The sequence below is a fragment of the Elgaria multicarinata genome, chromosome 14 (genome assembly GCF_023053635.1).
Source record: "Elgaria multicarinata webbii isolate HBS135686 ecotype San Diego chromosome 14, rElgMul1.1.pri, whole genome shotgun sequence".
Classification (NCBI taxonomy): domain Eukaryota; kingdom Metazoa; phylum Chordata; class Lepidosauria; order Squamata; family Anguidae; genus Elgaria; species Elgaria multicarinata.
In genome coordinates, this window is record NC_086184.1 from 32,991,917 (window position 1) to 33,006,549 (window position 14,633).

Consider the following 14,633-nt stretch of genomic DNA (forward strand, 5'->3'; position numbering starts at 1 on the left):
AAATACAACCCCAAAATAGTATTGACACTGTCTGTACCGTGTACCTGAGAAGATACAAGTGGATGGAACACTCTCTTCCTAGAGCACCCCATAAAGGAGAGGCAGAGGCAGTTTTGTCTGTGGCCACTCCCTTTCAAGTGGGTGGATGCAGGATGCCCTCCCCTCTCCAAGTAGAAGGAACACTCAGGGTAAGTTTGAATATTCGGTTCCCCTTTGAAGTGGGAAGACAGGACGTAGCATAGCAGTGCTTCTCCACCATCTCAGGTAGGGCTATTAACCCCAGACAAGATTCCACCACCTGTTGCAGGACTCTCCTGCCAAAGGTGGCGTCGAAGGGAGCAAAAACATTCATTTTATAGTGCCCACAAATGTAGGCACTGAAGCCCAGTTCGAGGCTTTGCAGATGTCCTCAAGAGAGGCACTTGTGTCAAAATATGCGGCTGCGGCTGCCCTCACTAAGTGAGCCGCACTAACCTAACGACTTGGGGACAATGACACTAGTAGATTCAACTACCTAGCATGGATGGAGACCTTCTTGTCTCGAATAGATGCAAGGCCACAACAGTGAACGTGCAACTGATTCAAATAAGTTTGGGTTTCTATGAATGCGACCTGTAGATTCTACAGCAGAACAATTTTTTCCAAGTCACACAGACTTGTGGACTGTTTTTACTTTTGGGAGAGATTAGCACAAGTGTACATTTACATAAGTTCGCATTAGTGCAAATGTGCGCTTGCATACAGCAATGACAGTCATGTACATGAAATCCGATTCCGTTAATGAGTGTTACAGAATGAAAGACACCTGATGATCCGCTAAAAACAGACAGAGCAGATTTATAAAATCTATATATCCTTAGTCCTTGTGCCAACTCCTTTTCCTTAGGTTGTGATGGTTTAAGGAAGAAGGCAGTTTTTATGCCTTGTGGGAAACAGAATTTACTTTTGCCATTAAGCTGGCTTAGAGGGAGAGTGTGTGAAAAAGAATGAAAAGAGAAGCTTCTTTACTCCTCACTACGGGAGATGCAGACCACTTTTGTCCAATGCAGGCAACAGCTATCCTGTACTTACTTGTGGTTGAAATTGGCGGTAGCTCTTCTGGCTGTTTTACATCCTTCTTTGGAGCAGATAACTGTTCATCCAGGTTTTTCAATCGATCCTTGTCTTTGAGGAGATTCCCAGGTTTCAGTTCATTGATGTCAAGAGCAAGGTTCTTGCAGAGCACTTCAATTTCAAACTTCAAATTCAGCTGTGAAATATTTAAATCATTTAAGGTTTAATAACTGAACTTTCACATTTATGTTTCTCCACCACTCTAAATTTTGTCATTTTCAGAAGAAATATGATATGCTTCAAGGAAAAATATTATGAATAAGGAGGAAAGCATAAGATCATGTCTAAGCAAGGCCAGTATCTAAGCAACTTCACTTTCATTCCACTGGCTAGTTTACTACTTGGGATCAAATCTTCAAGCAAATGCATGCTGACAACTTATTCTGAATTAGGCAAAGTTGAGGAGTACAAAGAAATGAAGCATAATTTACTTTTAAGTCATGTTCCTGGTGCAGTTCTGCTAGTACATTCATGATTGCCATGGTCCAGGGATTTGGCGGCCTGAAAACCTACAAAGGAAATAAAGTGGAAGGTTTTAACATTACAGCACCGGAACACATCAAGCAGCACTGAAACATGCTAAACCTTTTAGCACAACAATGGAAGAGCAAGGCTAACACTCATGCAGTGTGAAAAATATGTGGGCACAATCACAAGCCACTGACACACCAGTTTGTACATCCCCACCTCTACCCACCAATAGTTCCTCCCCTGTCCAACCTTGCCAATTATGGAACAGCAGCACCCTTTCCCCACAAAATTATCGTGGCTGTCACGGAGACAGAGCAACTGGGCCCTGGCACGCTACCCTGCTCCATCCCCTACTGTTGCACTTCATTAATCTTTCTAAATCCAGCTGTTGCCCTTGGCTGTGGAAGCACCTCCATAGCTCCCAGACAAGCAAAGGGCATCTCTGACTAGTAGTGGACATGATGCTCAGAAAAGGAGGAGTGGGCTGGAGATTCTGCCATCTTTCCCCAATTGAAGGATAAACTGTTGTTATCACCGGAAAATTCAAGGAATCATTTTTTCACATACGTTAAGTGAGGAAGGAAGGAGTGACACACATACATACACAACAATTAATTTGAGACCAACATTGCAACTGCTAGGGTCAAACACAGCACATACTTTTTCCTTTGCTCATTTTAATTTTTCAAAGGATTTAGGAAACTGTCCTTCACTAGCTTCAATATCACAGCACTCTTAAGACACTTGTTTTAACCCCAATCTCAAGACCAGGTTGTTTGAAAGTCACACTGAATATTCTGCTTGTTCCCATAGTACACTGTAGATTACTTACCACACTTCTTACACTAGATTCCAACACTTTGGCAACGAACGGCACAACATACAGCAACTCCTGCTGTCCCTTAACATAAGCCTCCAGCAGCAGGGATTTCACATCCAAGTCCTAAAATAAAAATAGTGAAAATGAAACCCAGTAATGGGCAGTAACAGAGTGGAGACATACCTCTTTTGGGAGATGTGTGTGTCAGTTTTTCTTATTATGTTCTACACATTTATTTTTTGCTGAACTACAAAAAGGAACCAGAAAATAGAGTATTTAAAGATGCACTAAAGTTTCTAACTTCGTAGTCAATTTCCACTCCTCCCCTCCACCCAGCCTCACCGTGTGCAAGATGGGTTTATTTTTGGCCAGTGTGATCATCCCGAGCCAGTGACCCAGGTTCTTCAACAAGGAGCGGTCTGAGAAGTTGGCAGCAGCTTTATCTGATGTGAGTAGCACCTAAATGGTTTTTTTCCAGAGAGGTAGAATTTTAGTTTAACAGAAAGAAATGGTAAATCCATAAAGCCACAAACTATCTCCTGCTAGTGTTCAAATTTTCATTTTGGAGCCAATACCCATGGAGATCTCTGCTCCTAGAATGGCAAATTTGAACACTAAATTTTTGGGACCTTGAAGAGCAAATGAATACAATGTTATACTATAGCCTATCTGTAGCACAAAAAAAGAAATCAAGAAAAAATGGATGTCACACATAATGGGTTGCCTTATTGATATGCTCAAATTCAAGTAGTTTTTCAAATTGTAGGATATGGAGTTTGTACTCCAGGAATTTGTAAATCTGTGGCATTTTAAAAACATTTGAAATGTTTTTAATTGTGGCATCTTACACTCTTCACTGTTTTATAGCAGCATCAGCAGAAGTTTACAAAGATGAGGGTATTCACAGGCCTTTTTTGTTGCTATTGTTGCTTTGCAAAATCTCCATATACACCACATTCCTTGAGAGTACTACAACTATTTAAATTATATTTGCTTATTGCCCAAAGCCTGGTTCAGAATAAATGCTAAATCATGGTTCAGCGTTACAAGAAGGAGCCTTGGACTCACCCACTTGCCCCACCTCCACACGCAGGAGAAGATTAAAGCCTCTGCTATGGTTAGTTAGAAAGCCAGGATATCAGACTACCATTTTATCATGGTTTGTATTAGCTAAGTATGGTTTCCTAGGTTTGGATGTCACAGGGAACTGTGGTTAGTTCTGAAGTGAAAGCAAAACTGTTCCATCTCTCCTTTACCTGCGTGTAGGAGGAACATGTGAATCCAAGGCTCTTGCAGGCTCATTCCCATAGACCCAACATTAGGGTCAATACTGGAATAGTACAGAAAAAATAGCAGTACATGGCATGACTATGTACTGCTATTACCATACTGCTATGAAAAAGCATCATAACTAGTTAGAAGGGGGCTGCTTTTATGCCCAGCAGTATATTATCTAGATCACCATGTCCTTACTGAGCCTTTAAGAGTATCTACAATGGACATTCCAACAAGCCAGGTTTAAATCAATGCATTGTCTGCCAGATACATTTGGATATTAGCTCTTCTCTATAGTCTCGCAAGGCACAAGAAGGATGAAATAGCACCTGTGCAGTACCCACCTTGATATTTCTGTAGGTTTCATTCAGAACCATTTTGTTGAATTCTGGATTCTTAAGTGTGTCAAGGAAATTTGAATAAAGGCTGTGGAAGTTTGGCTCAATACTAACTCTTTTCATCACAAGATATTGTGAAACCCAAGGCATAAATTCTTCTTTTACTGTTTCCTTCAGTTCCTCAACCTGGATCCATAAACACACATTAAAGCAACATAGATCAGTGAAAGAAGATGACACAAGACTGAAGTATAAACATCTCAAATGAACAACTGCATATTACCAAAATGTGTAACCTGATTATGATGCTATTTGGGGCTTGCTAACTTTCTATTAATAATTTGTCTTCTACTGTAATTCACTCTATAATTCATGGAACCAGATTCTCTCCCTCTCTTCTGCTAACTCATCATAAATAATGTGGTGTGAACACTAAGCCAGAACTATTATGTGCCAAGAAAATCGGAATTCTGTGGACATGCAAATTAAAGGTATTTGCAAGATTTGCTCATGTTGCATAATTCTGCTTCTCCTGATTATGAAGCATGCCAAGGAGGTATGATGGCATTGATGCAACACCTCGTGGGGTCAATTTTATCCAGCCCGCAGCATTAACCCACTCTGGCAGCTCTGCCCCATCAGCCTAGCCCTGGTACCGAAGCTCTTGACACCCGTTGTCCCAGACACTGGGCCACAATCTACATTGACTAGTTGGGAAGACTTCCATCTGAGGCAGAAATCTAGGCAGAACAGAAAGTGTAGCAGCATGCAGGATAACAGGAAGGATTTTCCTCACAGATAGAAGCTGCTGAGTGAGTCCAATGGCTCACTCACATGGTAGTCAGTCAAGGCCAGTCCCTTGGAGAGTAGCTGCTTCTCTTTGCTACAGAGTGTGCTTGAAGCAGAGAGGCTCAGCTTCCCTGGTGAAGGGATGCTGCTTGATGCCATTTCCCACTCAGGCTGCCAGGCATGCTTTACGCCCACCCCCTCCTCCTACCTTATCCAGCTTCAGCTCCTGATTCCCCTCACCCCAATTTAGAGGGAGAAGGGAGTGGTTTTTTTCATAAAACCTTTGGCACAGCAAGGACAGGTTGCTCACCTGTAACTGTGGTTCTTCAAGTGGTCATCCATGCATTCGCACATATGGACTCTGCGCCTGCGCTGAGCTCGTTTTGGGAAACTTCTAAAGCCAAGGCTGGTTTTGGTGGGAACCCCTCCCCACTATCCACTGCCCATGTCCACGGGTTCCCGCCGTCCCCCTCAGTGCTCTGAGACCGAACTGTCGGCTCCATAACGAGATCAAATAAAAACACTCGGTAGCAACTAAGGAAAAGGTCACTGACACCGAAGTGGGGATGGTGGGTGGGTTGTGTGAATGCACGGATGACCACTTGAAGAACCACAGTTACAGGTAAGCAACCTGTCCTTCCTCTTCATGGTCTCCGTGCATCACACAAATGGGCAATTAATTAGCTCACTTACTGGTGGAGAGTAGGTGATGTTTCAATGTAGAATCGATGACAGGACAGCTCGCCCAAAAGAACAATCAGCTCTAGCACAGACGTCCAATCGGTAGCACGAGATGAAGGTTGTGGGCTGAGCCCATGTCACTGCCTTACAAATGTCCGGAATGGACATGCCTCTCAGGAAAGCTGTCCATGTGGAGACAGCTTGAGTAGAGTGAGATTTGACACCACCGTCAGTAGTCAGCCCTGCAACCTCATAGGCTAACTTAATGGTGTTGACAATCCAGGCTGCAAGGCGTTGTGTGGAGACTGGTAGTCCTTTCTTTGGACCACCGTAACAGACAAAAAGTCTATTAGTTTTGCGGAAAGATTCAGTCCTAGCTTTATAAAAAACTATGGCTCTCCGCACATCCAACGAGTGTAGCTTGGTCTCGACTGATGTGGAAGGGGATGGGAAAAAAGATGGTAAGATGATGTCTTGTGCCATATGGAAATCCAAGACCACCTTTGGCAGGAAGGACAAATCAGGTTGTTAGATGACTTTTTCCTTATGAAAGATGAGGTACGGCTCATCAACTCAGAGGGTGGTTAGCTCGCTTGCCCGACGAACAGAGGTTATTGCCACCAGGAAGGCAACCTTCCAAGATAAGTCTTAAGTCCGATGTTGCAATATGCTCAAACAGGCTAGTTGTTAGCGACTGCAAGACAACTGATAAGCTCCAGGATGGGGTTACCGACCGTACCATAGGGACAAAGTTCTTTAGCTCCCTTAAGACTACGGGATGGGTAAATAGTGAGTAACCCTGTAAAGGTCCGTAGGAAGCTGAATTTGCTGCTAAGTACACCTTTATGGAGGATAGCTTGAGTCCTTTTTCATAGAGAGAATGCAAGAACAATAGTATAGTTGGTAACGATGCCATGGAAGGCTGGTAGCCTTTAGATATGACATACGCCGAAAACTTTTTCCACTTTGCATTGTATGACCTCCGTGTCGCTGGCTTACAGGCTGCAAGTAGGATGGCGGCGATCTTGTCTCCAAAGTCCGCTATTGCAGCATTATCCTCCACGCGGTTAGGTTGAGTGTGGGGGGTTCTAGGTGACAGGTGTTGCCACGATCCATGGTTGGTAACCAGAGAAACTGATTGCTGGATAGTTTCTTCAGGAGGGTGAACCAGTGTTGGCGAGGCCACCACAGGATTACCATTATACAGTCTGTTTGATTGCGTAAAAACTTCTGTAAGGACTTGGGAATGAAAAAAAATGGTGGAAACAGGTAGATCATCACCCCGTTCCAGTGTATTTGTAAGGCAACACCCAATGACCGGTGTCCTATGCCGTCTCTGGAGCAGTATAGAGGACAGATTTTGTTTCGCTTAGTCACAAACAGGTTGACCTGAGGCCAACCCCACAGTCGGAAGACTCGAAACAAGACGTGGCGGTCGTGTTCCCGCTCATGGGACGTAAAATGACGTCTGTTCAGGGAGTCTGCAAGACAGTTGTCCTTGCCAGCAATGTGGGGAGCTGAAAGTAAGATGTTCCAGTTTATTGCCCATTCGAGGATCGTGTCAATTTCATGAGTGTCGAAGAACGGGTCCCTCCCTCTTTGTTGAGGTACCAAAGTACCGCTGTATTGTTAGTACTCTGACATAATGGCCCGTGAGGTAAGACTTGAACGATCATAGTGCAAGGTATACTGCTGAGAGCTACAGTAGGTTGATATGATGGCGCTTTTCGGCTTGTGTCCAGAGACCTTGGGCTCTAAGAGGGCCACAATGGGCGCCCCAACCAGAGAGGGAAGTGTCCGTTACTATTACTCTCAAGACTGGTGCGGGCGAGAAAGGCATGCCATGAAGCAAATTGTCCAGGTTTATCCACCATTCGAGGTCTTTCCGTATGGACTCTGGGATGGAGAGTTGGAAGGAGTATGCGTTGTATCCCTGTGGGAAATTTTTTAGGAACCACCCTTGGAGGGTCCTCATAAGCAGACGTGCCCATCAGACAACTGTTATAGTTGACGCCATTAAGCTCAACAACCTCTGGACTTTGAACGCTGTAGTGTTTCCACTACGGCGAAGTCTGTGTGCTGTTGTCAACAGCGTAAGCGCCCGTTTGTGTTGCAGATATACCTTTTCGGTGTTGGAATTGAGTATGGCACCGACAAACGGCATGAGGCAAGATTTTTCTGTATTGACTTTGAGGCCCAGAAAATCCAGAAGTCTTAAGGTCATCTGAACTGTTTTGGTGAGGATGTCTTTTGATGACACTACCAGCAGCCAATCATCAAGGCAAGGGTATACCTCTATCCCCTGTAGACGAAGGAAAACGCAGGTGGCTGCCATGCGTTTGGTAAAAATTCTTAGGGCTGTAGACAGACCGAAAGGAAGCACCTGGAATTGAAACATTTCGGTACCGACTATGAACCGCAGTTATCTTTGATGAACATCTCAGATTGCAATATGAAAATATGCATCCTTTAAGTCTATAGATGTGACCCATATTCCTTTGCGGAGAAGGGGCAGAAGCCCTGCCAATGTTGTCATTCGGAATCTTTTGGTTTGGATTAAACGGTTCAGTCGCCTTAAATCCATTATTGGTCGAAGACCTCCGTCTGCCTACGGTACTGTGAAGTAACAGCAAAAAACCCCATCCTCAGTATGGTAAGGATGTACTCACCGGATGGCTCCCTTCGCCAACAGGGCCGATGTTTCTGATGTCAGAACGTCTGAAGAAGGGGTTATACACGATACTGAGGGGAGGAAGGACTTCGAATTCTATGAAATAACCAAATTAGATAATTTCCAGGATCCAGTTGTCTGTTGTAATTAGCTGCCAATTTGGAAGGAAGGTTGAAAGTAGTATTCCAAAGATTTGTGGCATTCTGTGACTGGATAGGGAAATGTCGAAAAAGACAAAGACGACGTTTTTGGCCAGGTTCAGTCCTCTGACAATTTTCTCGAGGTTGACCATATGCTCCCTGTTGTTTTCTTGGAGGCTGCTGTGTGTAATGAGGATGCTCTGTGTACTGGTGTGGGTTGTAATATGGCTGTGGCCTTGACCAAGGCCGTTGACGATTGAATGGTTGTTGAAACTGCTGTGATAGTCCCATTTTTTTGCAGTTGAGTTAGCCTTCTGTATGGCTTCTATGGACTCATCAGTATTGGCGTTAAAAAGACCTTCCTTGTCAAAGGGAAGATCTTCAATTCTTGACTGAGCTTCTGGGGTAAGCTCTCCTCACCGAAGCCAGGCATGGCAACGTAATACTATTGCCCATACTGAAAGATGAAGTGCCTCAGTGTGGAAAACTCTTGCAAGTTCTCTTTGCTCCTCCGGGAGATGATCACATAACGTGTCCATCTTTTCCCATAGGAAGAGCTGGTATCGAGACATCATCGCCAGATAGTCTGCAACTCTCAGGCCCAGAGCTGTGGAAGACTATATTTGGCGACCCAGAAGGTCTAGCCGTCGTCTCTTCTTGTCCGCAGGGGAAGCATGTATCCTCTGACTTTTCCCCTGGGAAGATTCTACTATAATCGAGTGCATAAAAAGGAAAGTTGCGTCCTTCTCCTGCACCTTATAGAGTGACTTGAGACGTCTTGATGTCGGGCCCATAGTCGCTGGTGCCTTCCATGATTGTTTTTCTGTGTGAAGCAAGGTTGGGAGGAAGGGAATATCAACAGGGGTAGCTGTTTCCGTATACAGGGCATCAAAAACAGGATCGATGATTTTCTCCGATGGTTGTTGAGTTTCGATCCCTAACGACTGGGCCACATGTAGAATCTGGTCAGCAAAATGGTAATTATCCTCGGAAGGAGAGGCACCTTCCTGGGTGGTTGCTATGTCGTCTGGAGATGGTATCGAGGGAGGTACTGTAGAGTAGGAGGTAGTCCTCCTCTGAGTACAGAGACATTGGTTTGATGGGTGGGTTGGTCCCCTCGTTCTGTGTTTGTGGCACAGTATTGGTAGGCATCGGGTCTCAGTGATGCAGAGTAGGTTCTGGTGGTGGAACTTGGATTACTCTCAACTGCAATATATCACTTGCTTCCATTCCCTCCCGGGAGGAAGACTGCAAAAATCGGTGACGGGACCGGCCAGTTTCCCTCAATGGTGGCGCCGTTGCAGGCGTCGGGAGAGCCAGATCGGTACAGTGAGTAACTTTGTCCACAGGTGGTCGTGAGAGTGATGCCGAAGGGGGTGAGCGGTCTCGAGGCGAGCCTGGGTGATAAGAACGTGGAATAGCAGAATAATGAGGTCGGTCCTCATAATCACCCAGTGGACAGTTCCAATCAGTATATTTGTAGGAGAGACGCAGAGGCCCTGACCAATATATGCGAGAATCCCAGTCCCTATCGGGGGATCTGGGATAATGGGACCACGTTGACTGCGTATAAAACTCCCTCTCTTGAGGGTCAGACAAGACAGAGGCTTGTGAATGTGGTGACCGACTCCTTGCCTCATCTCAAGCCTCTCGGTGTTGCCGAAACTAGTCATCTTGCGTCATAATCTTATTTATTTATTTATTTATTTATTTATTATATTTTTATACCGCCCAATAGCTGAAGCTCTCTGTTCTCGAGGGTGAGGTATCCTTGGAGATTGACGCCGTGGGCGCTCTATCCGTCCTCGGTACTGATGGAGCATATTGTGCTGTCAGTGCTGAAGGAGGTAATTGTGACAGAGAAGCTGGGATCCGTAATGGCGCCATTTCAGCAGGAAGGTTTTTAGATTTATCTTCTTCTTTTTGGGGCCTTCCTCTTTAGGTTTGGCTGTTCTGGCCTTCTTTGATATCTTTTTAGCCGTAGCGAGCATCAGTGTGCGCAATGCTGGGGACTCTGGGTGGCTCATGGCTAGAGTGGATACTCGAGAATCTGTAGGTGGTACGTGATGCAAGGATCCAGTTGTAGATGGTTGCGCAGCAATTTTTGACTGATCTGCAGCCTCCAATGCTTTTTGCCAAAGTAGAGCTCTGAGACGATCCACTCTATGGTGTTTAGTTTGCCTTGTGAATTGCATGCAAAAGCGACAAGTCTCTACTACATACATCTCTCCCAAACAAAGTAGGCAGAGGGAGTGACATCAGTTGTGGGGAGCTTACTCCCACATTCCACACACTTGCGGAATGGAGCTTTCATGGCTATACGGCCTAAGCATACGTCGAAAAAATACTATATACTATTAAGCTTTAAGAAAATTAATGAAAACTTTTTTTTTAGGTATTAACTAGCTAACTATTTACATGTAAGTCTAGAAAGAGAAGAAAAGTACTCAGAAAACACTTTCTCACAGAGAACGTAGAAGCTCCTGACAAGATGTCTTGATAGCAAGGCGGTTGACGAGAACAGAGGGGAATGGTGGGAACCTGTGGACACGCGCAGTGGATGGTGGGGGAGGGGTTCCCACCAAAAACGTTGCCCTCAGCTTTAGAAGTTTCCCGAAACGAGCTCAGCACAGGCGCAGAGCCCATATGTGTGATGCACGGAGACCACGAAGAAGTATACTTGTTGTAGACATGTCTCTAGGACCATGAGCTGCCAAGCAGCATTAGCCCGGGGGAGTGGGAATCTGGAAGGAGGGAGCAGCAGAAAGAGCCTCCATCAGCTCTGGTCCCTCATAGACAAAAGGTACCTCACTATTTATTCTATGCTTCCTGGAAAAGTCATGGAAAAGTCATGCAACCACCCCTCAGGCATGAGGCTATCCTAGGCATTTCCCATATGCTCTGGAAGCCATCAGAAAAACGCTATGACATTCTTGAGTAAGCTGATTTCTGCATCTGACAACACATTTTATCTAGAAAGCTGCTAGATAAAAGAACCTCTTGTGTGCCCCGACAGGCATTAAGGAAGTCAGTCCCGTCTCTACACATGAGGATCACCCTCGCTGAGTATTTCACAGGGTGTCGCCATGAGGAGGGGGAAAGGACTGGATGTTGCGCAATACTTGCCTTCTGAGTCATGTTGGATTGAGACAGGTTGTTGAAGATAAAAGCAATCTTTTCCTGCACGTTTTCAGGGGGTTCCACTATTCTCTCTGTCTGATCTGTGGCCACTAGCAGGGTATCAATGTTGGTGGTATTAATAGAAGGCTGCAGAACAAGAACAATGAGTTAAGAAAATGAGCTGGTTTAATTAAGGATGCAACAGATCACGAACTTAACACTACAGTGGCCTCCCACAACCTGGTGCCCTGCAGATGGGAGTTGCACCTGGTGGAGAAGGCAGCACTACAACATCAACACCATGTATGGTGCCAGGCACTATTTTACCATAAAGTTACAAAAGGGAGAGAGGAGAGAGATAAGTTATACGTGCAAATACATGAGTGTATATTTAGCTTTGCTGTGAGTTTATTTAGGAATCTGCTGGTGTTTGAGAATCAGCAAGTCACCTGGAAGTATTTTTTTGCACAGATGAAGCAACGATGGAGCAGTGAAACACAAGATGAAATAATTAAACAGGGAATTTAAGGTACAGAGACCAACAAAGCCGACAGGACAATGTTGATTGAACACAAGATAGTGCAGGACAGCAAAATCTTTGGGTAGATATGTAGGAAGGAATAGACCCAAATGGAGACGTGAAGACCCGGAAAAAACCAGAAAAATTAGGGGGGGAAACAGTTTTTTCTCATTTTTTTCCTGAAGCCTTTTTGGTTTTTCTCCCCGAAAAACTGAAAAAAATGAAGAAAAAATGGATTATGGAATGTTATGGGACCGAGGGGACAGGAGCAGGCAGAAGTAACATCGGGGCCTGCTCCTGCTGGACTCTTCCCCCCCACACAGGGCAAACTGCCATCTTGGCCCTGTGGGGAAGAAGAAGGACCGAGGGGACAGGAGCAGGCAGAAGTAACATCGGGGCCTGCTCCTGCTGGACTCTTCCCCCCCACACAGGGCAAACTGCCATCTTGGCCCTGTGGGGAAGAAGAAGGACCGAGGGGACAGGAGCAGGCAGAAGTAACATCGGGGCCTGCTCCTGCTGGACTCTTCCCCCACCCCCCACAGGGCAAACTGCCATCTTGGCCCTGTGGGGAAGAAGAAGGACCGAGGGGACAGGAGCAGGCAGAAGTAACATCGGGGCCTGCTCCTGCTGGACTCTTCCCCCACCCCCCACAGGGCAAACTGCCATCTTGGCCCTGTGGGGAAGAAGAAGGACCGAGGGGACAGGAGCAGGCAGAAGTAACATCGGGGCCTGCTCCTGCTGGACTCTTCCCCCCCCCCCCCACAGGGCAAACTGCCATCTTGGCCCTGTGGGGAAGAAGAAGGACCGAGGGGACAGGAGCAGGCAGAAGTAACATCGGGGCCTGCTCCTGCTGGACACTCTCTCTCTCTCTCTCTCTCTCTCTCTCTTTCTTTCTCTCTCCTCCCTCCCTCCCTCCTTGACTCCTTTTCCTTGTGTGTCATGTCTTTATTAGATTGTAAGCCTGAGGGCAGGGACTGTCTTTTTTCCTAAGTGTAAGCCGCTCCGAGAGCCTTTTTTGGCTGAGGAGCGGGGTATAAGTATGATAAATAAATAAATAAATAAATAAATAAATTTTATTTTAGCATGAAAAATAAATAGTTTAAGATAAGGTATTCAGATATTTACTTCTCCAAATGATTTCTAAAAACTATGTACAGTATCATATTACAATTTCTGTGCACCAAGGACAAGCAAGTCCAACATTGCAAACTGAGACTACTACTCTCATATTTATTTATTGCATTTAAATACCGCCCCATAGCCGAAGCTCTCTGGGCGGTTTACAAAAGTTTAAAACAATAAACCTTAAAAACAAATATACAAAATTTAAAAACATAAAAAGCAAAGAACAGTATCCCTATAAAAACAGCTATTCTGAGGTCCTTTAAAAACAAACTCAGCATATGTTGTTAAATGCTGTTAAATGCCTGGGAGAAGGGAAAGGTCTTAACCTTTCTGATAACCTCTCGTTTGGATTACTGCAATACGTTATACGTGGGGCAGCCTTTGAAAATGGTCCGGAAACTTCAACTGGTGCAAAACAGGGCAGCACGCTTACTAACAAGGACTGGCCGACGAGACCACATTACGCCAGTCCTTTTCCAGCTTCATTGGCTGCCAGTCCAGGTCCAGGCCCGATTCAAAGTGCTGGTATTAACATTTAAAGCCCTAAACGGCTTGGGGCCAGGTTATCTGAAGGAACGCCTCCTCCCATATGTACCTGCCCGGACCCTAAGGTCATCTCAGGGGTCCTTCTCCGTGAGCCCCTGGCAAAGGAAAGGAAGTGAGGCAGGTGGCTACCAGGAGGAGGGCCTTCTCTGCTGTGGCACCCCGGCTGTGGAATGAGCTCCCTAAGGAGGTTCGCTTGGCACCTACATTATATGCTTTTAGACGCCAGGTGAAGACCTTTTTATTCTCCCAACATTTTAACAATCTATAAATTTTAAATAACATGGTTTTAAATTTGTAATTTTGCATTGCTGCTGTTTTTTATCTGGTTGAGCTTTTATATTGTATTTTATATTATGGTTTTATACTGTTGTTTTATACTTTGAATGGTTTTAATTTTTGTGAACTGCCCAGAGAGCTCCGGCTATTGGGCGGTATAGAAATGTAATAAATAAATAAATAAATAAACCTGGTGCCAAAAAGATAACAATGTTGGCGCCAGGTGAGCCTCGTCAGGGAGATCATTCCATAATTGGGGGGCCACCACTGAAAAGGCCCTCTCCCTTGTTGCCATCCTCTGAGCTTCCCTCGGAGGAGGGCCTTAGATGTAGAGTGCAGTGAGCAGGAAGGTTCATGTTGGGAGAGGCGTTCCGTCAAGTATTGTGGTTCCAAGCAGTGTAAGGCTTTATAGGTCAAAACCAGCACCTTGAATTGGGCTCGGGAACGTATAGGCAGCCAATGCAAGCAGGCCAGAATCGGTCTTATATGTTCAAACCTTCTGGTTCCAATTTTCAATCTGGCCGCTGCAACAGCAAGATGCATTTCTGCCTCTAGGGGGCAGCGCTGCCATCGAAGCAGAGACTGAAACTGATAGTGATGGCTATAGCTCAGGAAATGAGTCTGATTAAATTTCATGCATATTCACTGAATCACCTTTTTATCAGTTCTTTTTATGGGAAATGGGTGCTTTATGTTTGCTTGACACTGTGGAGGACTAGCGGAGACAAAAATAATTTTCTTTGTTACT

The 14,633-nt window shown here is 45.1% G+C and overlaps 1 protein-coding gene across 5 annotated transcripts in view; it reads right to left on the reverse strand.

Annotated features, from left to right (window-relative positions):
* The window catches only part of CNOT1 (CCR4-NOT transcription complex subunit 1), a 112,752-nt gene that overhangs the window by 25,036 nt on the left and 73,083 nt on the right, over positions 1-14,633 (reverse strand). For all 5 annotated transcript variants that reach the window (XM_063140877.1, XM_063140876.1, XM_063140874.1 and 2 more), the window contains 6 exons: positions 11,425-11,565; positions 4,024-4,203; positions 2,747-2,863; positions 2,417-2,527; positions 1,545-1,622; positions 1,072-1,249 (listed from right to left, as the gene is read on the reverse strand). In XM_063140877.1, coding sequence (XP_062996947.1) covers positions 1,072-1,249; positions 1,545-1,622; positions 2,417-2,527; positions 2,747-2,863; positions 4,024-4,203; positions 11,425-11,565 — 805 coding nt within the window. The remainder of the gene's footprint in view (positions 1-1,071; positions 1,250-1,544; positions 1,623-2,416; positions 2,528-2,746; positions 2,864-4,023; positions 4,204-11,424; positions 11,566-14,633) is intronic.